Source organism: Phaethon aethereus (genome assembly GCF_964289735.1).
Source record: "Phaethon aethereus genome assembly, chromosome: 2".
NCBI classification, from domain to species: domain Eukaryota; kingdom Metazoa; phylum Chordata; class Aves; order Phaethontiformes; family Phaethontidae; genus Phaethon; species Phaethon aethereus.
Window position 1 is genome coordinate 151,711,735 of NC_138582.1, and position 25,735 is coordinate 151,737,469.

The following is a 25,735-nucleotide window of genomic DNA, read 5'->3' on the forward strand; positions in this document are numbered from 1 at the left end:
GTGAGGGACGGCGGGCGTGAAGTCAAATAGGAGAAAGCCGGAAGGGACACACAGAAAACCTTTTCTACCATGAGAAACAGGAGCCGTTCAAACTTTATATCCATAAGGGCACGGATATACCCCACCCAAGGAGGGTGAAGCAGCAGCACAGGTTGCCCCGGAATCTTGGGCAGGCTCCATCCGTGGAGGTTTTCTGGGTCCGGTCGGATAAAGCCCCGCAGCCGCCCCGGCTGGAGCGGGAGGTAGCGCTGGATCCCTCCGCGGGTCTCTCCCAGCCTGGGTTTCCACTCCCACTCGCGGGGAGCGGTCCGCATAGGAGGGCCCGTGGGGGTCCCGGCCGCGCACGCTGGGCACGGGCAGACGGTGTCCGCGAAGTCACCGCCGGCCGCCGCGTTTTTTGGGGAAAACCACGAACAAGCCTCCGACCGACCCCGTCGCGCCGGGAGCCATGCGCGGAGAGGGGCTGGAGCGGGGTCTGCCGCCGCCCGCCGGCCCAGGGCAGCCGGGCCGGGCTCTCACAGCGCGGCGGCGGGTACCGGGAGGTGATGCCCGCCGCATGCAGCCGCCTGCCCGCACCGGCCGGTGAGCGCTGTCCGGGCCCGCAGCCCCCATCTCGCCGCCTCGTCCCAGCCCCTCCCGCGGTCCCCGGTCCCGCTCTCCGGCTGGACGTGAGCGGGGAATCGCTTTGCCGTCGCTTCGTCCCTCGATGGGGAGACCGGCCCTCAGCTTCCCCGTCCGGGGACGGTGGCAGCGGTCTCCGGCCACGCGTGGGCGCCTTCTTGGCTTCGCGCGAAGGTTTCCTCCTTCCCTCTCGTTTTTTCCGCGTGGTCCATCTGCAGGCAGGACTTTCCAAGAAGTGGCTCTTGCAAAGCTCTTTGTTCCCTCCCTTGACTCACGCGTTTCCCTGCCGTTATCACGGCGATGTCAGCGGCTTTGAAGTCGAGTCATTTATTACTTTCCCGGAGCTGGCCCTGTCTGGCGCTGCTGATAGAGCGGGGTGCGCTTCCACGCGGGGTTTGATCTCTGCCCGTGCTGGTGGCGCGCTGGAAAGTCACTTTCGATAAACCTCGACAGACTCTGCCGGACAAACCATTGCAGCGCTAATGACAGAGATAATCCTCCCCTAATCTGCTGGGTAATCCATTTTACCCCAGTGAGAATTTTTTAAGGCTTTAATCAGTGAGAGTCAGTTAGGGAATTATTAACAGCGCCTCGGCCAAACGAGCTCGTCCCGAGAGGGCAACAGGAGTGGGAAAAGGAAAAACGCAACCGGGCCCGATGCGGTCAAAATTGGTGCACGGCCGGACGCAAGGAGCTGACGGGCTTTCTTTTGCTGTTAGATAGAATCGCATTCATTTCAAACGCCGCGAGAAACCCCGCGCCATCCATCCGCCCTACGCCCGCTCCGACGGGGGCTCTGCCGGCGGCTGGCGGCCCCGGGGGAGCGGGAAAAGCGCCGGGCGGGCAGATGCGCCGGGCTGGCCCCCCCGGTAGCCCCGGGGGGAGGCTAAGCAGGTTGTTGCCGACTCGCGCGTTCCGGGCAGCGGTTTGTGGGGAGGGTCGCCGGGCAGAGCTGGGCTGCGCGCCCGACGAGCGGCGAGCGCCGGTCCGAGCCGCTCCCCGGGCTCCGGGGCCGGCCCGGACAGACCGTCGGGTCCCGTCCGCCCCGGTCCCTGCGCGGCGCCGCCCCTCGGCTGGCGGGAGACGCCGCCGTGTCCCCCCGGTGGGGGGGCCCTGCCCCCCCCCGCCCGCCCCGGCGCGCGCTGATTGGCTGGCGGCGACGGTCAGCGGCACGCGCCCGGGGATGTCGTTATAAGACTCCTCGCGTGCCGGCCCGCCGCGCCAGCCGGCTCCGGCCTCCTCCCCGGAGAGCGGCGGCACCGGCCCGGCCTCCCGGCCACCCAGGGGCGGGGAGGGCAGGGCAGGGAGGGGCGGGGGCCCCGCCGCCGCCGGGGCGGCTCGGCGAGCGGGCCGGCGGGAGCGGCTGGAGGCGCGTCCCGGCGGGGCTGCCCCCCCCCCCCCGCCCCGTCCCATCCCGTCCCGCCCCCGTCCCGTCCCGTCCCCGCCGGGGCCGGGCGCAGCATGGAGACCGTGCTGCTGGAGCACTTCCCCGGGGGGCTGGACGCCTTCTCCTCGCCCCCCTACTTCGACGAGGAGGACTTCTTCCCCGAGCCGCCCCCACGGGACGCGCTGGCCGCCGACGGGCTGCTGGAGCCGGAGGTGGACTTCCTCAGCCGGCAGCTGCAGGAGTACTACCGCGACGGCGGCGATCCCGAGGGCGGCTATCGCTGCCCGGCGCCGGCCGCCGCCTTCCCGCCGTCGCCCGCCTCACCCGGCTTCGCCTACGAGTGCTGCGGGGCGGCGGGCGGTGGGCTGCTCTCCCCTGGGGGGCGGCTGCAGACGCTGGGCTCGGCCAAACGGCGGCGGCGGGTGCGCTCCGAGGCGGAGCTGCAGCAGCTCCGGCAGGCCGCCAACGTGCGGGAGCGGCGACGGATGCAGTCCATCAACGACGCCTTCGAGGGGCTGCGCTCGCACATCCCCACCCTGCCCTACGAGAAGCGGCTCTCCAAGGTGGACACGCTGCGCCTGGCCATCGGCTACATCAACTTCCTCAGCGAGCTGGTGCAGTCCGACCTGCCACTGCGCAGCGCCGGCAGCGAGAGCCCCAGCCAGCCCAAGAAAATCATCATCTGCCACCGCGGCACAAGTAAGTGGCGGCCCGGCCCGGTGCGGTCCGGCCCGGCGCTCCGCAGCAATGCCGGCCCCAGCAATAACCGCTCTGCCTTTCTCCCCCCTCCCCTACCCTCCAGGGTCTCCCTCCCCGAGCGACCCCGACTACGGACTCCCCCCTCTGGCCGGTCACTCGCTGTCGTGGACTGATGAAAAGCAACTCAAGGAACAAAACATCATCCGGACAGCCAAAGTGTGGACCCCCGAGGATCCGCGGAAGGTGAACAACAAACCCTCCCTCAACGACATCGAGAACGAGCCCCCCTTCGACTTCGTGGCGTGAGGTGCCGCGCGGGTGGCCCCCGCCCCGTCCTGTACATGCTGTATGTAGAGACCTATATTGTAAATGTAATTTAAGATTCAGACTCTAAGGGCAATCAACTTTATTTATCTATTTATTACGGTGTAGTGATAATGAGGTAGAATCGTCTGTTTTGAATGTATAATTTATATAATTTATCCTGATTTTTTTTTAAGATATGCAATAGTTTTATTCCACCAGCACCTTTTTTGGGGAAAAAAAAATAATGCCAGAACCTGTGAAAATAATTTATTGCCGCACGTGGACTCTTCCTGTGTTAATAATAAACCCGGACTGTACCTTGCGGAGCCGCGTATTTGTGGGAGGCGGCTGCCGAGAGCCCCGCCGCATCCCGCAGAGCCCTGCAGCGAGCCCCCGCTCCGGTGCCCGGGCAGGCGAGGGAAGCTCCAGGGCCCTGCGGGGCTGGAGCACGGGCCCGCCGGCAGCCTCCGCCCAGGGTTCGGCACAGCTCTGCCCCACCGCCGCCTCGGGCCGCTCTTATACAGCCCGGGGGGACGGGGACGGGCGGGGGGACACTTTCCCCTCCTCTCCACCCCTTTTGACGTCCTCTCCTGAAGTGTTTCCAACTGATGCCTTTGTCTCTAGGAGGTCCCCTCCTTTCAGTGCCTCTGCTCTGCTTCTGATTTCCAGCCGAAAGACCCCAGTCCCGAAACACCAACCTTGCGAGGGTGTCTCCCCCATCCCCCCCGCCTTGTTCTCCCGGCCCCGACGCCACGGGGATGGGCGCCCTACCCAGAGCCGGACAAAGCTCTTCCCAAAAGGGCCGGCGGGGATGGGGCGGGGGGGACGGATACCCACCAGGCTGGGGGCCGGGCAGGCTTGGCCCCCGCGTGTGCGTGGCTCCGCGCTGGAGCTCTGCCGGGCTGCCCCCAGCCTTCCGTAGACCGCGCATCGGCCGCGCCCGCAAAGCAGCCCCCGCCCCCCTCGCCCTGGGGATGCCGCTGGAAAGGGGGTGGCGGGGGGTGGCGAAGCCATCGTGCAACTGGTGGCAGAGTGGCTCTGGCAGCCCCAGCTCGGCGTGCCCGGCTGCCGGGGGGCCCGGGCTGCACCTGCCCGGGGGCGTGGGGAGGGGGCGGACGGGCCGGGGGGGCCGCAAGTGCTACCGAAGGCGGCGGGGGGCTCGGCCCGGGGCTGGGGGCTCGGCCCGGCGCCGCAGGTGCTGATTTTCCCGTGGCACCCGCGACTCAGCCCCGACGGCTCGGCCCCCGGGAGAGCCCCAGATGCCCGTCCCGGACGACGGCCGGAGCAGAGCTGTCCCTGCGCTCTGCCCAGGCGGATGGGAACGGCCCGGGTGAGCCAAGGTGCAATTATTACTCATCATATACTCTACATCTCTCCTCTCTCACTTGTGGGTTTTTTTTTTTTCAAAGCTGCCGCAAAGTGGGCGCAATATGTTGCATGCATGCTAATTGCATTAACCTAGTTAGACACATTTAGTTCCCTAGCGCGGATGGCATGGATCTATTCCAATAGCAATTAGAGGAGCTACTTACCCACACAAACACGCCGAGGCTGGGCCGGGGGCGGGGAGGGGCCCTTCGCTTATTTTCTTGCTCGTTTTTCGTGCGAGCCCGGGGCTGTCCGGCTGCGAGCCTCGCCCCGTCGGGCAGCGGGCGGGAGGCGGGCGGCACCGGTGTCATTGAACTTAAACGGGGCTCTTCGAGCGAGAAAAAGAGCCGACCTATAATTCGATCTTGTCCTGTATTAGGACCTCATTAAACACAGAAAGTGGCTTTTGCACAAATGCTTCCATCAGGCATGTAATCTCATTACACTCATTAGAAAGTCAAATGTTAGTCGGACTTCAGCTTAATTATAAGTTATGGAAGTGTTGTACCGTTTCCTTCTGTCTATAGCCCTGTCCGTCTCAGTTGGCTTTGGCGATGCGGTCCCCCACAATTAAAACACTACAATCATTGTTATGTGGCACCTTTTCTTTGGCGTGCCACTTTTTTTTTTTTTTTTTTTGTGATTCAATGCTTCAACACATCCTTTAGTATGGTGCAGATGAAGCGGAAGAGCCGGCCTTCGCATGTAAAACACCAGGGTCTCTATCTTGTCACTCTCCCGTCTTGACTTGGCAAGTCCCTTTAAACGCAATCTTCAAAGAGACTGACAGCTCCTTTTGACTGACTCATCATCCATTCACCCCAGCGCCGCGCTCCTGCCACAAAATCCCGCTGCACAGAGCAGGAGGAAAGGGCCCGTGCAGGTCCCCCGGCCCGGAGGGACCCGGCGGGACCTGACGGCTCCCGCAAGCCCCGTTTGCAGCTTTTGCGGCGGCAGCTTTGGGGGGGGGGGTTTACTGGTGGGGAGCGCGGCTGGGCGCGGTGAAGACCAGCGTGGGGCAAGGCGTGACTGACAGCCGCGCAGCCCCCGTTCCAGCCGCCTGGCCCCGCTCCTCCTCGCGGCCGTGAGCGGGGGGATCGCGGCGGTCGCTGCACCTTCCAGCCCTGCCCTCCGGAGTGCCCCCAGGCAGCGGCTCCCCGCCGCCCCAGCCCCGCATCCGGAGCTCCCGCTGCCCGCTTGAGACCCCCACCGGCCCCTGCGGGGGCTGCCCCTCAGCGGCCGCGCTGCCTCGACGGCGCTCCGGGGAGACGGGTAAGGCCCTCCCCCCTCCCGCATCCCCGCGGAGGCTGGAGCTGCAAAGTGGGGCAGGAGAGAACAAAAGGGGTGAAATCCCCAGGTCCGCTTGGGGTGAGGGGGTATCAGAGGCACTTGCAGACGGCTCGCCTCCCGCAGGCTCCCAGGAGGGAGGTGCGGGCTCTGGGTGTGCAGGCTGATGCTGTCCTGCCGGGACCGGCATCACTCGTGATGCTCCAGGTGAAAGCAGAATTTAATTGTCCGAAAGGGACCATCTCTAATTAACAAACAACAACAACAAAAAAAAAGAAAAAAAACAGAGCACGAGCGAAAGCCCCGCCCGAGCCGGGACGCCTGGAGGCACCAGCCCAGGCAGCGAGGGGCCGGGAGGCGAGCGAGCCCCTCAGCCGCGCTGCGCGCAGGCAGGGGCGGCCGTGGGCACTGTGAACCTGTCCCGCCGCGGTTCCCAGGGCCTCTCATCTGCCGGCAGACCCTGCGAGGCGCGGGGCGTGAAGCCCTCCCGGCCCGGGCTCTCACCCCTCTTTCATTCACGCACATCTCGCTGGCACCGAGTACCAGCTGCGAGGTCGAACAAACACCAGTTGAGTGTCCCCGGGTAAACCTCCCGCTTTCCAAAGCACCCCGCAGCCGGTGGGAATGCTCCTAAATAACTCCACAACAAACCGCGCTGCCGAGACCTGGAAGCGTGGGCGGGAGGCGATTCCCACGACGGGGCCGGGGTCTGGCCAACAGGTGCTCGGGTTTGGCGGAGGGCGCCGGGGGAGCCCGGGGAGGCAGAGCCTCCGCTGCCAGAAAGCAGCCTGCTCCAGCGCCTCCGGCTTTACATGGCGTGGAAGCCGCAAACAATCGCAATGATATCTTTATTGCTAGGTTCATGTCCTGGGCTATAACATATCAATCCCTGTCGTGGTTCTCTCGGATGCACCTGGTATTTCAAACTTGTTCTTTTTGTGCTTCTGGGTCCTGGACTGCAGCTGCCTAAAGCGAGCAAAGAGAGAGGCCCTTACAATGTGTCCAAGACGTGTTGGCATGGTTTGCTTGTCTTTAATGTACCATTAACTATTGTCTTTACACAATATGGGAACTGTAAAGCATGACATGTGTTATAATAAAACACATTTTCAACGATACACTTGGACTCGGCGCTGGGATGCAAGCAAACAAACAGGCCCAAATCTTGTTTTGTCTCCCTCGCTAAGCCTACTGGCAATTAAACTTAAGACCACTGCTCTCCCCTGATCAGCCAATTAAATTTTATGTCTCCTAATTTTTCACATAGAAAAAAAGTCTCGGTGCCGGCCCCTAAAGACATTGATTTTCTTGCTATCACCTGGCGCTCAGACCTTAGTTCCATTTATCAAGAAGGGAAACGTCAGGCGTTACATAAAGTGACTCTGTTACCATAAGGCTCTCACCATCCTGCCCTATTGTTTTCCCTTGTTAATAACTCATTACCAGGATTTAACAAATCAACCATTACATATGTTTTGTGTCTCCATATTTTGATCCGTACGATTAAGCAGATGTTACGATTGAAAATTGAAAAGTCCAAGGCTACTCTCGTCTGAAAGAAAGAGGGCAGCCTCAAACAACGAGCTAACAATGAGATTCAGAAGATCTTCAGAAAAACATTTACGACCAATAAACAGACTCCAACCTGCTCCATTTCAACCATTGTGCGCCTTGGGGGAATAATTAAGTTTAATAGGAAGAGGTCCGCGGGGTTTTCAATGCCAAGCCCACAGGTGCGGGGTGGCACGATGAATGATCCGCCTGATTTTTGCCAGGCTCAAGGGCCCTTCTCCTGGCCGGGCGAGCAGATACGAAATATTGTCATTTCTTCCAATTCACGGCGTTTCTCTCAGGGCGAACAAAGGGCCGGCGGATGAATGGCTCCGGCTGCAGGCGGGGCGCGCCCGGACGCCGCTGGCCGCGCCGGAGACCGCCCGGCGGGGACGAGCGCGCCGCTGCCGCCGCGGCGCCCGGGGCCGCACTGGCGGGCGCGGAGGGGTGTCCGCCCCTTGGCCCCCGCCTCCCGCCGCAGCCGCCCGCGCCGCCCCGCGCCCACGTGCGCCCCGGCCCCGCGCCGCCCCCGCGCCCCGCGCTGTCGCGCGCCCCGCCGCGGGGCCGGACCCCGCGCGGGTGCGCGTGCGCCCCGCCGCTCCCTGCGCCGCGGCCGACTGCGGGAGGAGGCGGGCGGGGCGGCCGCGCGCCGGGGGCGGCTCCTGGCCGCCGCCCCCGCCGCCGTCGGGGCCCCGGCGGGCGGCGGCGGGGCGGCGGCGGCGGGGCGCTCCCGCCGCCGGCCCGCGTTGCGCATGGAGGTCTCCAAGAGGGGTCCCGGCCGCCCGGCGACCCTGGGGACGACGGCGGGGTCGCCCCGGCGCGACGGCCGCGCCGGAGGCGGCCCCAGGGGGGGCCCCGCGAGGGGCCGCCGCGCCGCGCCTCCGGGCCCTGTCTGGCAGCGGCCTCGCCGAGCGGAGCGGGGCTCCCCCCGGGCGGCCCCTGGGGCGGCGGCGCCGGCTGCCGAGACAGCGCTCGGGTCTGCGGCTACGGACGCGGGGTCCGCCGGGCGGCGCGGGGCCGGCCTCCGGAGGGGCCCTGCGGCAGCGCCCGCCCTCCTGCCCGCCGCGGCCCCGCGCCCCTGGCCTCCGCCCGCCGTCCCGGCCCGCCGCCGGCCCCCGCTTGTCGCGGGCACCCGCTCCGCGCGGCCCGCAGGGCCGAGCGGCTTGGAGAGGACCAGGGAGGCCCGGCCCCACCGCGCTCGCCCCTCTCCGGCCACCCTGTGGGGGGGCCCCGGCGCGCCGAGAGACTCTGGCGGCTCTGCCCGTGCCCGGCCCTTCCCGGCCGGGGCAGGCCACGGGCGCCCCAGTCCCCCCGACCCTGCCCGCCCCGGGATCGCCGCTTGGAGCGGCGTGGCTCAAGCCCGCGGCCCCCGCAGGCGGGGACTGCCCACTCCCCGAGGAGATGCAGCACGGAGGGGCCGCACGGGCGGGCACACGCCGCCGCCGCCGCCGCTCCGCGCATCGACGGGGCCCCCGAGCCCTCTTGGCGCCACGGGGCACGGAGAGAGGGCCAGACGGAGAGGAAGCCCTCGGCGCGGAACTCGGCGTCCGCGGGGCGGACGGAGGCGGGTTTCCCTCGTGGTAAACGTCTCCTCCGGGCGACCCGACGGCTACCCTGCCTCCGGAGTGCGCCGGGGACCGGGGTCGGTTCGGGGCGGCCGCTCACCGCCCCGGCGGAGAGCGATGTCCCAGGCGGGAGCCGTCGCTCGGCCTCGGGGCGGACGGCTGCTCCACGGATGGCGGGCGGTGACGCCCCTGGGACGCACCCCCGACGGCGCCGGCCCCCACCGGGTAAGGCCACGGGGAGCTGCCCCTCGCCTCAGAGGCGAGAATCGTCCCGGGGCGAGATGGGCCTGTGGGGAGCGCGCCTGTGGCTCCCGGCGCGGCTCAGACAGCCCCGCTGGTGCCCGCCGGTCACCAGTGGCCTCGGGCCGGCAGCGTTTTTGGAAGAAAGGGACAACACGGAGCCCTCGGGACGTATCAGGACCGGGCGCGCCCGCCGGCGTGAGGAGCGGCGGCGGGTGCGCCCCGACGGCGCGGTCGGCGGGGCCGGAGCCTGCGCGGAGCCCTGCGGGCCCCTCTCGGTGGAGCGCAGCCCGAGGGACTGACCTTCCCGCGGGGGCGGACCGGGACCCGCCTTTCACGGAATTAGCCGCACAGGCCTCTCGCTATGACTTTTGTTCCCCGCCACTTCCCGGAGACTCCGCGCCCGCTCCGCCGGCAGCCCGTCCCGTCCCCGACGGCTCTCCCCGCGCCCTGCCCCGACAATGCCGTGAAATGCATCACTGTCACCGGGCGCGGGTGACAGATGAGGCGAAGGCGCGGAGCCCTCGCCAAGGTCAAGTTGAAGATGCCGGTGGCCGTGTGGTCGCCGCCGGTTGGTGATGTCGATGGCGGCCCGGCGCCGCGCCCTCGGGGGAGCCCTCCCCGACGTTATATTTTTACCCTTCCCCTTCTCTCCTTGGACTTTGCCAGGGGTTCTCGCGGGGGCCGGCGGAGGCCGGGACGCGGCCCGAGGGGACGGGGCGCTGCGCGGTGCTGCGCGGGGGGTGCGTGGAGCGCCGGAGCTCCGGGCCCTGTGGGGCGGGAGCCGGGCCGGGCCGAGCCGGGCCGGGGCGCGGAGCTCCGGCCGACGACACACGCGCGGCCGCCGACTTGAAATAAACTGTGCAAAACGCGACGGAGTGCGTTTTACCCCGCGTTCGGCCAAAGTTTTCCAAACGGAGTCTGGTTAAACAAACACTTCGCCCTTCTCCCGCTCTCCCTCGCTCTGTGATGATTGATATTTTTTATTCAGCCAACTTTTATTTACCTTGCAAAAATGTTCGGGACAAATGTGATAAATTACAGATATGCAAATTTCTTTGAATGGCGTTGTAAGTGTGTCTCGCTGGAGCTGAATAAGTCCTTGCAAGTCGGTCTGCGCGCACTCAGGACCCCAGGGAGCTGATCAAAGCACCCTTTCTCTTTCATCCCCAGTATTCTCCTCCAAACTATTTCGATACAATATGTTTCCATGATGCACTTAATGTGCTAGGGACACAGAACTCATTACAACCTAGCTAGTTCTGCCGACCCCTTTGTTCAGAGGCATAAAGTTAAAAAAGAAGGAGGGGCGGGAGGGGGAGGAGAGCGCTGCTAGTTGCCAGCTTTCTGAAATGTTAAAGCATGCGTCATTTTTCACCAGGTCTCGTCTTGATATCCTCAAAAGACAAACTATGAAACCGGCCTCAGCCCTTTCTGGCATTAATTACGCTGCTGTCCAGCCGATCTGTTTTTCCTATTATATGCATTTCTCAGCAGGGATTTTTTTTTTTTTTTTTGCAAGACTAATGCAGCTGCAAGTCGAAGTATGAATGCGTTTTATCGGTATAGAAAAAAAATAAGTGGAAAGGCTGAAAAAGATGTCAAAGACTATGCTGACGTTTTTTCTCGCTTGCCCCGTGTTTCAGGCAATGGCTTTGGAAAAGCGTTTTGGATCGCCCTGTTATGTCAATTGTTTTTTTGCCTCTAATTATCAGCGACTTAGAAGAGCAAAATCTCAGCTGGAGGCTGCTGGAAGCAGGTTACATGTTTATTGAATGCCGATGCGCACCAAGTAATCTTTTCTTGCCGGAGAAACACCAAGTAGCTGGGGAAATAGCTGGAAATGAGCAGCCCCGAGTTCAGGGCGACCCATTTCAAGCCCACTGCGAGGTGGCGGCTGTTTGGGGAAGTGACTCCGGCGGGATGACAGTAAGAAATAAACTCTATTTCAGGGGATGGCGCGTTTGTTTACGGGGTTGATTGGTTGACGGAAATGGCTGGCAGCCAGTTCTGGGAAAGATTCCAGACCTGACTCCGATTAACCCTCTCTGGTGAAACTCTGCTGGAAACCAACTCACCAGCAATTGCCATTAATCTACTTACTAATTAAGCCAATTCATTTCTAAAGGAGAAAAATTCCTTTCTTTGGCCAAACTGATGGGAGGAAATTTGAAAGAAGCGCCAAACTGTGTAACTGTAATTCAGCCAAGGACTGCTAAAACAAGGTGTTGATATATAGCTGGAGATTTAAAACAAGTTTCTAGGGCAACAATCCTTTGGAGACGGTGGTATATAGTGCATAGTAGATGAAGCTCGAATAATGGTGGACTGCAGTGTGCAATTGTACGGACATTGGTTGGAACCAGGACCGCTTTTCCCGATTAAGCCGCTCAAGTCTTTTACTCCTAATAATTTATCTGCCCCGTTTAAACGTTTCAGCCTTGGGCGACAGCTACAAAGAGCATCTCGGCCGGGACCCAGGGAGCACAGTCGTGGAAATAGCGTCAAACTTTTGCATGGCGACGCCTCAACTTTTCTGGCTCCCGGATCAGTCCAAGCAGGGACACACGGACACAGGGACGACCCACGCTGCCCTTGCAGCACCCACCGTGCCTGCGAGGACCTGCCCGGGTCCCCCGCGGCAGCGGTGCAGCCTCCGGAGGCTCTTGGTGAGGCGGGGAGTATATTTTATTGAGATTTCATCTTTAGGCGAGCAACACCGGGCTCCTAAAGGCATGGTCTAGGCCCGGGAAGCAAGTCCCAGGGCGACCCTGCTCCGGCTGGAGGCCGCGGCGGCCGGCCGGGGGGGGCAGAGCGCTGTGTGAGAGCAAGCCGCTGCCTACTGCGCTGCTGGCAAACAGGTGAGGGGGAGAGGCGATGGCAGGGTGTCTGTGAAGACCCTGCGGCTTCGCCCTCCGTCCCGGCACCTGAAGGAGGAGGAGCAGCCCTGAGCCGCCCGCCCCGTCGGTCGGCCCTGCCGCCAGCACCCGTGCCCGTCCCCGGGGCCCAGCCCGAGCCCCGCTAAGGGGACCTGCCGCCCCGGTCAGACCCGGGGCCCCTTCACCCCTCGCTTTCACCTGTCACAGCCCGCTCCCCCCGCCCCAGTGCCCTCCGCTCTTCCCTCCCCAGCGCCTCTCTCTGTCCCGCACAGCTCCCAGAGCATCCCCTTCGGGGTCGGGAGGGGTCCCTGCTGCCCCTCGCCTTGTCCCGTCGGTGCACAGCACCTCACAGCAGTGCCGAGAGGTGCGGGGGCCGATGGCAGGCAGAGAGCGGGAGAGGGGCAGGGAGACACGGCCCGGTGCCGCCGCGCACCCCGGTACGCCGCTCTCCCAAGGACCGGGCTCGGCGGATAAAGGGCGCAGCCCCCCCCCAGGGTAAATGGCGTGCGAGAGACGACAAATTTAAGGGCAGAGAGTTTAAAATAAGTGTAGCCGTTCCCTCCTGTTTTATTTTTTTGTTTTTTTTTTTTTTTTAAAGGTGCACTGCGGCGAAGACAATTGCAAGGGTAACAAATTAAGCGTTCAGTGAATCCGTCCCGGACAAGGCGGCAGCGGTCAAAGCACTCGGCGGGAGGTAGGAGGATGCTGAGCCCTGGACATGAACAAACCACCCTCCCGCAAAGCAGCAGCCTCGTGTCATTTCACCAAAATGAGAAGATCTCATGAAATACGCGATAGAGGCGAGTGATGACGGCAGAACTGCAAGCACAACCCGGGGAGGAATCGGGAAACATTTCCTCCAGCAGCTGAGGGCAAAACCTAGTAGGCAACTATAGGTAGCGCAGTATAGCGCGGTATGCCTTTCTGTCTCAGGCAAACACCCAACTTCTTAATGTAAGTAAGTCTCTCTCTGAGATCATAAAAAATAGGATGCGATATCCTAAAAAGACTAATGACATTTCACAGGTAATGCAATTTAGAAAGAAACACTTCCATGTTTTCTTTTCCAACAATGTGCATTTCTGTAAACTGCTATAAATTGCAATTCAAAAGCCCTGATCTCGCCATCCCCAATCATTTTTTATACTGATCAAATGAATGCAGATACTCCCATTTGGGAGGGGCGACATGACATTTCACTTGGCAGTTCTAAACAGGTCACGGACCTTTCACAGACCCTAAGGCAGTGGGAGGGAGCTCTTTACGAAACCGTGTAACCAAATCAAACCAATGGTTACCCCTTTTCAATACCATTGGAATGGTTTGCACAATGCTATTCACATAGCAGCAGAGAAAATGAAAGGATGGTCATCCAATGGAAATTTCTTTTCTTTAAACTTGCAGAGCTCCAAAAAAAAATACTAGAAAACAATTACTTTTTGTATGACAAAAAGATAAACATTTCTACGTACAGCCGTACGTATATACCACGGCCCTCGCCGCGCCTGGATGTTTATACACATATAGGCACACATCTGTGTGTGGGGATGTACATTTATTGGAGATGTTGCTTTGTTTGAAACCATAGGCACAAAGACACAACATGGCTGCCCTGGAGATGACCTATTGCTTTCAAGTTGCTTGAACACATCAGAATTTCTATTGTTGAGGTTGATTAATTGAAACTGATAAGTTACCATGAATAAAGATTGTTTTTCTGTTTAATGTGGTGGGCCTGATTTGGTAAATGCTTCATTCATGTAGCCTTGCAGTGCAGCATATGGGCAAGATTCATTCAGTATCGCAAACATATACAATTTATTATGCTTGTATGGTCACAACCAAAAGGCCTTTCTATTTTAATGACAAAGTTTGAATGAAAAATTCCATTTAAAGAGTCACTAACATTAAATGCGGGTTTGTAATTTATTCCTGTTGCCGGCTGCCGGGGAACCGGGCGCGCTGAAGAAGCGGAGACGCCGCGGGCCGGAGCCGAGCAGCCGCCCCTCGCAGGCCGTGGCCGGCCCACGCGCGGCGAGGACGCTGCGCTCCGCCGCCCCCCGCGTGTCACGTGCCGCTGATAAACTGACGGCCGCCGTGCCCCGGTGCGCCCCCCCGGCGCAGCTCCCGCCTCCCCCGGCCTGCGCTGGACGGGGAGGACGAGGCTGGCGGTGGTGAACAGCCGCCCCGGGCTCGAGCGCCTCCTCCCTGGGCAAAACCTCCCATGGGCTCACCAGCGACTCTGCCCGAGGCACGAGGCGTCGAACACGGCGTGTCCGCCCGGCCCTGCCCACGCCGCCGGTGGAGTCGCGCCCCGAGGGCCGCTGTGCCCTCCCGGCGCCCCGCTCCCCCCGCGCTGGCTGCGCCTCGCCTGGGCTTGGGCGGCCAAAGCCACGGCACGCGTGGGCGGCCGGAGGGTCTCACCGGGGCCCTCCCGCAGCCACATGGAGCACGCCCGCGGGCGCCGAGTGACTCCCACCGGCTCCGCGGACGCGGCGGGGATCGCGTGTCCTCTCCCGCCCTGGATGCCACCACGGGGGCGGTGGCACGCGCCGGGCGTGGGAGAAGCAGAAGGGCTCACCCTCGGCTCACACAGGGGCTTGTGCTGACGTTCAGGAGTGACGTTAAGCATCACTGCGGCCGAGGGGGGATTTTTGCCTCAACGTTTCAAGCCCCGACCCTGCTCCTCCTGTTGGGTAATCACTACTTTTAAAAATTTTCCATATAGACGAATCTCAAACTTGGCCTCGCTTCTGCTTAAAAAGCCCAGGTCCTTTTTTTTTTTTTTTTTTTGCATCCTCTACTTTCAAGTAAAGCGACTTAAAACAGACACGAAACCTCACCCGACAGGTGAAACAAGATCAAACTTGAAATGAAGATGCGATGAAGACCTGTCAGGAACTCCTGTGTGGGGCAAATTACTACACTTCAGTCCGCGTGTAGGGGGTTCTTGCCTATTTGAGGGAATTTGTAAAACAAAATTTTAAAAAATCAGCATCTTTGTCAGGAAAAATAGAGCTTATGCACCATCACAAATACGTAATTAAGCATGGGGTTGAAATTTATGAAAAATCCCTTGAAAGAGCCCTTTCAAGCATTTTTTTAAAAATATGACCTCTTAACCTCTTCTTCCTCGATTGACAGAGTAATTTGAAACAGAAACAATGTAATCTATCAAAATAAGTCGTGTTACTTCTGTAAATCAGATATTTATGTTTGAGCTTTCTCTTACTGACAAGCTGTAAAGGCTCACTGTTATTCCAAGGTTTTATCTCTGAGATTCCTGTCTTTTCTGCTCATTAAGAGTCTGTCTACAGATTACAAAGTCAATAGATGCAAACACCAGACTGTGAGAAAACTCTCCCTGAGTACATAAAAATCAACAGCAGTGGATGCTATACAATGGAAAGCATAGATGTTTTTAGGTGTTCGGTTTTATCACCTTCAAACAAGGAAGAGAGTAAATACTGTGGTAAAACTTCACCTTCCAGTGTTGCACACTTCCTTTTGCCATTCCTAAAGGTGGATTTCTATGCATCCCCATTTTTGAATGGCAGATTTAGCAAAAAGTTTAAGCGAAGTATAGTTTATTTGGAACTATATATTCAACTATATTACAAGTGGAACTACAGTGCTAATTATCACTCCCAACGACTGTACGGCTGACCTGGACAGGGTGGCTTTACAGCTGCTTTTACAGATCATCCTGTAAAGGGGTGACTGAACCCAGTGGAGCTTTTCACTTCATTAAAAGTCTCTGAGGGATCTCAGGCTCTGGATGGGTTCCTTCGGTTATTCAGAGGTGCCTCTAGGCACAGATTTTCAGTATTTCCTGACCTAATATATCCAAGTTATTATATGCGTATTTTGTTAATGCTGCAATTTGTACATTCCCAATATTCCTCTGTGGTCACATGTTAAAGAGGGACTGAAGTTAAAAACCAGACAAAACCTTTCAGCTCCAACCCAGTCCCCAGGGGAGGGCACTTAGGTACAAGCAAGCTGAAGTGCTCAGCTGGGTGGCTGTTGCCAAGCTTTTAAAAACCGAACATTAATTTCAAAAATACTCTAAATATCTGCAAGCAGTATTTTGGCCCATCTTTAAACGCTGACAAAAAGGAAAAATAATTTCCAAAAGGATCCTGTGGATACCAGCAGGTCCATGGTGGGGAATTACTCGAGAGGAATCTGATGTCCGCACCGGCACTGTCGCTGTTGGTGAAAGGCCCAGTCCTCCATTGCCGCAGGGACCGGGCCCTCGCTCACACGCCTGGAGGAGTCAGGCACAGCCAAGAAGAAGCAAGCAAGGCACAGGCTTGGAAAGAGCATTTAGCCAATCCTGTCACATGCTTACAAAGTATGTCTCTTTATCAGGCATTTTTAAAGGAAAAAGGTAGCTAAAGTCATGAAATAATCTCCAGCTGCCGAGAACTTGGGAAACCTTTGCAGGTTGCAAGGTGGAAAGGACAGGAACGCCAGGCCCAGGCTTCCGGGCTTAAACCCAAACCCACCCCGAGGCCCGCAGCCAGGGCGCGGAGTGTGTCTGTGGTGCCAAATGGCGTCGAGGGCAGCGGGGACGGGCAGCGGCCACGGGCTGCTGCCCAAGGCGGGGACTGAAATGAGATTGAATGTGGATTCAAGTTCACAGGTGTCTCTTTCCCTCTGAAAAGTCGTTGCTCATTAGCCTGTTATGAGCAATTGTCTTCAGAGAAAATGCCCAGATCACTCTAAACCATGCTTTTAATGATTCACATAGATACATTTTATATCTACACTAACTCATCGTTTCCTTATTGTCCAGTATACATGCTAAGAGAGCAATTCAGTTTCAGGTTTTAAGTGGAATCACGTTCTGTGTTTTTCCCAGCAGCAGGGTAGACCTGGCATCTTCCCTGATGTGCCAGTCAATTTGGAGGGGAGCGAGGTAGGTAACTTTAGGATGCTCTGTGTAACTGTCTGTGCCTGATGCTTTACAGCTGACTCACTCAATTGTCTTGAATTAACTCTCCCTGACTATACCCTGTACTATTGTCATTCACTACCCGCGCAGGTGTATGGTGCTTTTCCCCTTCATGCCCGATTCCAAATCATCATTGACCCAGCCTCTTCCACAGCAGAGCTTTACATGGCTTGTGTGACCAGCAAGGCTGTACTTACAGCTTATACTTGTAACCATTTTACAAAAGTAGGGAAGAATTCAAAAAGTTCCATTTGAAAAAAGAAAAGGATACAGGTAAGGTGAGGGCAGGTGCATGAGCTGGAACCCGTCTAGGATAAAGAAGTTTAATATGTCTCCTAAGCATTTATAAAATACTTTGTTTTGTGGGACATTAAACTAGAATACGATTTTATCTTCTGCCTTTAAAAAGGTTTCACATTAGCCATCATAAATTTCAAATATAAATATCTTTGTATGGAAATAATGAATCCATATTGAAGCTAATAAAGTGACAATTATTTTTACTATAAATCCTATTGTATTATTAAACTTGTATGTGGAGGCAGACAATTGGGGGAAGTGATGCAGCATTTGAATCCCAAATTCAGGAACTTCAACAATAGATAAAGGAAACAGTTCACTTCCTAAAATGCATTTTATTTAGATTATCATACATTCCTAAGCCCCTGGTTTTTCACGTCTTTGCTTAAGTAATTATTTATTTTGTATTTTATTCACAGAAAAAAAACTATGCATTAAAGCATTGTATCATTTTCTTGTTTTAAGAACAATTTCCCAAGATGAAAAATTTCCAAACAATGAGCTCAACTGAGATTTACTGCAATTAATTCTACCTCAGTATATGCAACTCACTGGATTTATCCACGGGTATATGGATGTAACCAAGATATGATTTCACTGGTGCTTTGACATGGAGCACTGAAACTATTCTCACTTCCATGCTCTTTGCCAGTGTCATCCAAATGGTACATCTCACCATTATAGAAAAGAAATTCACATTCATTTCACTATGTGAAAATTTAGCAATTGATGTCAATAATCTTTCCATAAGTTGACAGCTTGCAATAAAATCAATCAAGGATATTTTAACTAGGAATCATATACCTGAAGCATTTCTGTATGTTTGCACCTGTTATAAGGACTTCGGTATCTTGAAAAGAAATTCAGGCTTGCTATTCTTGGCATAAAACTGATAATTTAAAAATCAGTTACATTTGTGCCATATAGATACTTCTTTCTTGAACTGGGGTAGCAATGTTCCAAGTGTATTTCCTTGGAAAGCTTGAATATACTATTTTCAGTTTGGAACTTAACAGAGTTTGTCTCCCTGAACATCTGGTCAGATGATTTGAAGCAAATCAAGCAAATTCATTCCATTACTGGAAGAGTAAATCCTTGCCCAGTTTTGGACAGACTATCTACTATGTTTAATAGTTTAAAAATCTTATTTCAATAACCTCTATTTTCTGACTGGTACTTATTTATTGCTGTTGTTTGTTAAGATAGGCCATCTCTCCGATACTGTAGATACACAAGCCCAAGAACTCAAGACTGGAGATGTAGGGAAGCCCTTTCCTTATCCTTGGCTCTCACTTATCATAAGCTCTGGGAAAGAACATTCTGTTTGGTGGGTTTTTTTGTTGTTGTGTTTTTTTTAAGGTCTTCAGAGGACAGAGAAGGTGAGGTAGGAGAATGAGTTGGACCATAGGGACCTGCATAGGCACATGAAAGAAATTAATCTGAAGACAAACAGTTGCTGATAACTTTCTTCTTTTGGCGTGTGCTTATATGTTCATTCATATGGTTTGTGACTCCAAGAAATGCACCTCTTAAAGCTTCATAAACCCAGAAAAAGCTCATGCAGTCAATTTTGTATAAGGACTCTGGGACTATCTTCCCATACGTAGCATCGTGTATCAACACTTCAGCAGTAACATAGGTGGGAATGAGAAAATCTGCAAATAAGCCACTTACACCACTTGAATTCTATCCATACGCACTATCACACCTGAATTTTCAAAATCTTTACAGAAAGGCTGTGGCAATAATTCCATGAGAGAGGAAAGGTAAAGCATTTTGCAAGTGTGTCTTGCAGTTAAAGCTAGGTAGGTCAATACTCAAGAGGTGAAGCACAGCTTTTTTTTTTTCTTTAAGAGTTAATTTTCTTAGTACCTTTTGTTCATTCCACCAGCAGCAGTATCTATGATAAGAGAGGGTGTAGGGGTACAAAACAGAAAATCCATATGGCCAAATTGACTGGACACCTTCTAATAATTCACATTGGTTACTACAGAATATTCAACACAGAGTTTATCAGATGTCAGGAAGAGATTTCACAGGGCAGGATTCCTTCAGAATATCCCATATACTCTTCGAGGGGAACCCAAAGAGACATGACCCAGCGGTATGGATCTTTAATTGGAATGACATGGTATAGTATTGGTAATTCGAAAAATTATTTCTGTATAGCTTTAATTATACATGTAGATGTTACACTCTACAATCTAATCAACTATTCATGAGAAAGCTATCAAGCTCTATGTAGAAGGCAAAACATCATTGTATGTTGAAGTCTTCTGTTGAGTCACAGTTTTCAATATACTCCTTTGCATAACTGAACTGATGAATTTATTCTAACTATTTTTCAATCATTTTTTGAGTACCAGGGTTAGGATTACTTTAAAGGAAATTAATCAAGAACATTGTTTCTAATGATCTTCTCTAGTTCAGGGAATATTTTCCTTTCAGTAAAATTGATGCTGCAGTGAACGTTCCTGTTTGGCTAACTAATGACTTTTTTTTTCCCTTTCAAAAGTGCTGAAAACAAAACACAGTACAGCATCAAAAAAAACCAGTGCCTGGGGTGGCATATAGAAACTCAAAGTTTCTTAGACCTCAGAAGCATTTTCCAGTGAATGAATTCAGGTTAAAGGAACATTTCCCACTACTACTTAGTGAGAAATAGTTTGCTTCTTTAAATTAAAAAATGAGAGCAAGACATACTAACATCTTATGTTCTAGACTGCTGTGATGCCAGAGGTGGGTCCTATGAACTGTGGGATCAATTCATCCTCTACTCCAGTTGGTCACCTTGTCTACTCTAACACGTTCCAAAAGTAACCAGAACTCTTAACTTTGAACCTTGGTACATATGAGGTGTAAAATGGCTTAGAACAGGCATTAACCAAGTATCTATGAATGCTATAAATAGCTTCATATAATATAAGCATTGAGCAACATCAGAACAGGATGAGCAGACAAGCTGGTCTTGTTAAGGAAACAATTGCTGAAGTAGTTCAGAAATAGGAATATTCTCAATCACATTATTTTCTTTTGTGCTCCATGTTGCCCCACATTTAAAGCCAAACCTAATATGGCCTTAATTCTTGAGAGACTATTTTAGGGCCTGACTCAATTTTAATTAAAATAAGCATAAACATTTCCACTGAGTTTTGAGAACTGGAATTGTTTCAAACGTGTCCTTTTAGCAGGACAGAACATGAGGAATTTAGTATTTGCATGCATATTTTTTTATATATATTTTTATATCTTTCAGACAAATATGTACAGATAAGTCTGTGTTTCTATACACATCTATCCCTATCCCTATCCTTATCCCTATCCTATACCCATACCTATACCTATACCTATACCTATACTTATTTCTGAATGGCAATTTGTTATGACGTTAATAAGGCACAAGTCTATAATCTTGCTTAAGAAACTGGTTTTATTCAGTTCAATACTTTAAAGAAGGTCATGTAATCATGGATACCATGAATTTTACTGCTGTTAGAAACAGCATATACATATACACTGGTATACTATATAGACTATTAATACCCATCATTTTAAGCACTTAAGTATCCAATACTCCTTTTAAATAATTTCACTTTTTTTAAAGAATTGCTAAGATATTTTCATGTTCTCTTCTGAAAGAAGCATCCAGGAGTCAATTAATCCTTTGCTATTTGCAGACACTGGTTTAGGGAATTGAAAAGAGATACTTCAGGATGCTTTTCACTGAAAACTGTTCTTTATGAACTTTACGTGAATTGATAGTTAACATGGAAAGCTCATGTAACTTGTAACTTTGTAACCTTGGTATCTTTTCTGTAATTACCTATAGCAACCTAAACAATATCTTATTCTTCACTAACCTTTACTTAAATGCAATTTTTTTTTTTCCACCTGAATATCTTCTGGTGCTATGTTGGCCCCTGGATCCCTGTCATTTGCTGTCATAAATAATTGTATCATATAGGCCTTTATGTTCACATTACATTAGATAGCAGAATTTCAAACAATAATCCCAGTTGAGTGACATATCTTTCTTATAAAATTCTACCTGTGCTCACAAATATAGAATTCTCCATCCCTATAGTAATTTGATAATCTACCCACTGAGATTGAAGTATTAGGTTTAAAAGGTAGCAAGACAAATTAAACTCTCATCAGTTAGGCAACTGGTGGTGTTCATAACTTTAGAATTCCACTCATTTCTTATTTAAGTAATTTTGGTCTTTCCATTTATTTTAGTACCGGATGAATCTGGTTTACACTGGCCTTGCTAACCACGGAGACAATATTACTTCAGTTCATATGCAGGTGGTTAGTTGCAGTTGCATATCTTTTTTTTTTTATATTGCAGCTGGCATGCTTTTCACAAATACTTGTTATTGCATGCATTTTAAAACAAAAAAATCAGGAAATTGTAATATGTTAAAAAATTCAAAAATAAACAATGATATAAAATGCATGGAAATATTCACAATTCATATTGTAGAGAAATGGGAAATTCCATATATGCCTGCAGCAAGTCATTATCTGACATTAAGAAACTCTCCCATCGAAACAATCTTCCATTATGTTAATGATAAATGTTGACTCTTGGATATATAAAAGTTGTATCCTATGCTTCATAAAAATGTCAAAAATGTTATCATTATTAAATACAGAACGTATTTAAACACCTATGTTTAGGAAAAAAAAAGTTACATACCAAAGTTGAAGGGAGATATAACCCAACTCACTCTGAATCCCTTCATACCTCTTGTATCATTTTCAACATAAACAGGACAAGCCACCTGTGAGTAACATGCTAATCACATACTGAACACATTTCAAGGAAGTGTAGCTTAAGACACATAAGATGATAAGTGAGTAATCAACATTAATAGATTTTTAAAAGGATGTAACATTTTATTGACTCTAATTGAATATGGAATTGCCATCCCTATACAGTAATTCTTAAATCAGGGGAATGTTTTAACTTGACCGTACCTGAACTGTACATCTTTTACATTGAGAGTTGAATATATTTGCAACTAAATCTGATATATGACTTTAATCAGGAAAAAAAAAATCAATGGAAAGTACTATTTTAATGCAACCCTGTGGTTGAACATTCATTATGCTAGTGATGGTAAACCCAAAATGTTTTCAATTTGACAAGCTCCACCCTTGTTCATTCTCCCTTAAATTCTTACCGTGCTGCCAGAACAGCATGAAAGGGGGCAAGACACATAGAACTCTGTATGAAGGAAATAAAAGTAATTCTTCTGTTTAAGACCAACAGCCGTGCACTAAATGAATTTTAAACATTTACACCTCCCAGTTCTGTTCTGCCAAAATGATTTTCTTAAATTCCTCCGGGCATAGTGTACTCTGTGCCTAATTTGCAAGAACACAACCTGACGTGAGTTAGAGACAACATGAAGTTGTGCTAACCTAGGTCCACCCAAAAGAGGGCTGACTGAAGACCTTTCTAAAATCTAGAGGATTTACATTTAGTCCCCAAGGACTCTCAGTTACTCTGGAGTCTCCTCCCTTGATCCAGGGAGTAGGCAGTCTGTGCTAGTCCTGTAGCTGGACTAGAATGCACCTTCCCCTATTTAACTTCCCAGGAAAAAAGGACAAAAATTTCACTCTGGCCTGCTGCACCCACTTGCATAAGAGGAAGAGAGGTGGCTTTTTAGGGGTAGCTCTCCTTGCCGCGTTAGGACTTACAATGTGAGTAGCCCACAGAGTGGGCATAATAAGCCCAACCTTGCAGTTCCTGATCTCTCTACCTTCTATGAGGTGGCTACAAGGGGCACAATTTATGTTATTTGTACTCACAAATTATGTACACAAGATTGTACTGCATGTGGCCGAGCATATCCAACTGTGATAATCTGCCTCTCTTGGACTTACCGTTTCATAATTTTCACTATCAAATCTGTTTGACTTCCTAATACGAGCTGGCTTCTGTGTCTTGCTGTATTTGAAAGATTTCTTCTGAGAGAAACAAAGCATTAAATAAAATAAACCAGTTGCCTTGTCTTTTCTTACTGTCTCACCGAGAAATGTACGTTTAAGTGCCAGTTGCAGGGTTTGCCTAAGAAACTTCTTATCCTTAATCGCCTGCAGACTGAAAAGATTTTCACATTAAATTAACATACATTAGCCTGTTGTCATTCTTAAGAACTACAATACATAATTAAAAACATACTGAAATTGAATTTCCAAAATATCAAAATAACTATAATGAAGCAGACATTTGATTGATACTCATTCAAGAGTTGTAAATATACGAGACTTAAATATAGTTGGTGCATATTAGTTCTGGGTAGCCTCAATCTATCTTGTATGATCGTTAACCAGTTGAAGTTGAGTTCAGAGCACTTTCACCATGAGTGGCTAATCTCAGGAGATGCTTCCATTTAAAATAACATTGAAGGCTGGTCAAAAAACACTGCAGCTGAATTTCTCTTACTTAAAGAGAACAATCAATCTATGAATTACTATGCACTGCTCTGCCCAATTAATATTTGCGCTCATTCAAATTTTGAAAATAAGAAACTTTCCTGATTTCACCAGTAATGAATATGAGGTTTGGCTCTTTTCTCTCCTCACTAAATTCACTAATCTTCACCTCTTCTCTGACATATTTTCTACAAACTCCTGTGTATTTCCTGTGTATATAATTTCTATAGGGTATCAGGCACTAGAAATCTTCAATTCTGTTCATTCTGCAGGGACTCTTTGCAAAGAGTGCCCTGAGAGTTTACGAAGGGTGTGATGATACAGTGCATTTTAGCAATGAACATCAAGTGTGTCTGTGAATATGGCACCTCTTTTGATGTATGAATGTATGTTACATTTCTTAGGGAAAAAGAGATACAGCATAATAGAGCAAGAATTAACAAATACACTGCAGTTTTAATCTGATTTCATACTATTGAAAAGATAGTGATAAACACAAATAAAAATAGCAGAAAACAAAAATAAAAGACCAGATTAAACCAGAAAAACATAAATAGATGTGTTAATAGTTTGTATTTCTTCAACATATGTATATATAGCTGTTTCAACAATTTTACACAAGTACCACAAACACCATGATACAGAAGAAGGTTAAGATACTGCATTCAGTACTCCCCACCACAACTGTAAAATAGCCAGTTACAAAAAATGTACTTTTTGGTATCTTTTTCAGGCCTCAGGGGAAATAATTAAGCAAACACTATTGATCAGCAAAATTAGATAAAAATAACCAGTAAGCATTCAGCAATCCGTGGGACATATATACATTAAAATAAAATTAATGTATTACATTAAATGCATAAGTAAAGTAACGGACCTTAAGCATTGGAAAAATCTGTGAGGAGTAGAATACACACTTTGAATTTAAAATACTATCCTGTTCCTGCCTGTAAATTTACTATAACTTTAACCACAAAGTGCTGATATTTTATCTAATCAATGAAAATTGCTACCTAATTTCTCAAGGTCCAGTTCATGAGGTAATTTGAACAGCTGTAAAATTTTTCCTCTTTCTTTACAAATAAAGGGATTACACTTCAGAAACAGACCTTTTTAATGAAGGGAAGCAAAAACCCCTGAAAAAGATGAAAACTATTGTATCAGATGATAAGAATTTTTCTTAAATAAGAATATGTACTTGGATGGTGTGGATTATTTTCCCTTGAATTTGTGAGGAAAGAGTGATAAGTGGCAATGAAATATAGTCACTTTTGCCTCAAAATCACCAGACTTCAGCTCCAGTTCAGTAGTAAGTAAAAGATAACTCTGACTGATAGAGGTGTTTGGTCCTATGACTCAAATCATTGATATGTATAAAGATTTTAAAGTAAAACAAATGTGTATCATAAAAAAAAGATCTTCACAAAACACATTTTACATTAATTAGCGCCTTTCATGGCAATTACGCCAGAATGGACAAAGTTATCAGAAATCTTGGAGTTCTGTGCCCTGTTTGTGTCTGGTTACAAACCCAGAACTTCATGGGCATCTTAGCTACAAATAGTAAATTAAGGAAGATGTAAAGGAAAACCCAAATGGATTTAACTGTTATGAAGGACGTAGGAGAAACGACATTAGAAGTATTAACTAAACAAACTTACATTCAGTGTTCTCTAGCTATTTTTCAGGCACTTCATTTGCCAGGCCACACCATCTTTAATGATTTCATATGACACATAGAAGGTATTTTGGCCACAAGAGGGCTCATATATTTTACATATTTTTAAAAAATATGAGTATAATAAAATTATAACAATATACAGGCTAAATTCAAGGCAAATATCTGCTGCCCGGATAGTCACACTGTCATGAAAAAACAATTTGCATTGTTCTTTAATAAACTACGAGAAAAAATTGAAACAAAAATAAGGATGTTCCTATAGTCTATTTAGATCTCACCATTAATTGGCTTTTCATCAAAATGAACCTGTTTCTATGATGTTACAAAGATTAGCTATGTATAAAATGCAAAATTAATCTCTTATTCAAGCAAGTATTTTTAATGGTCTCTGTTTAAAAAATCCTGTGCTACCTATTCAGGTAACACAGTGTATATTCATTAAAG

The 25,735-nt window shown here is 51.1% G+C and overlaps 1 protein-coding gene across 1 annotated transcript; it reads left to right on the forward strand.

Moving 5' to 3' along the window:
* Positions 1-2,082: 2,082 nt before the first annotated feature.
* Positions 2,083-3,013, forward strand: PTF1A (pancreas associated transcription factor 1a; the record flags this gene model as incomplete). The annotated part of the gene is made up of 2 exons (XM_082015228.1): positions 2,083-2,707; positions 2,811-3,013. The coding sequence occupies 2 exons, from the start codon at positions 2,083-2,085 to the stop codon at positions 3,011-3,013; spliced, it is 828 nt and encodes a 275-aa protein (XP_081871354.1).
* Between the last annotated feature and the right edge of the window lie 22,722 nt (positions 3,014-25,735).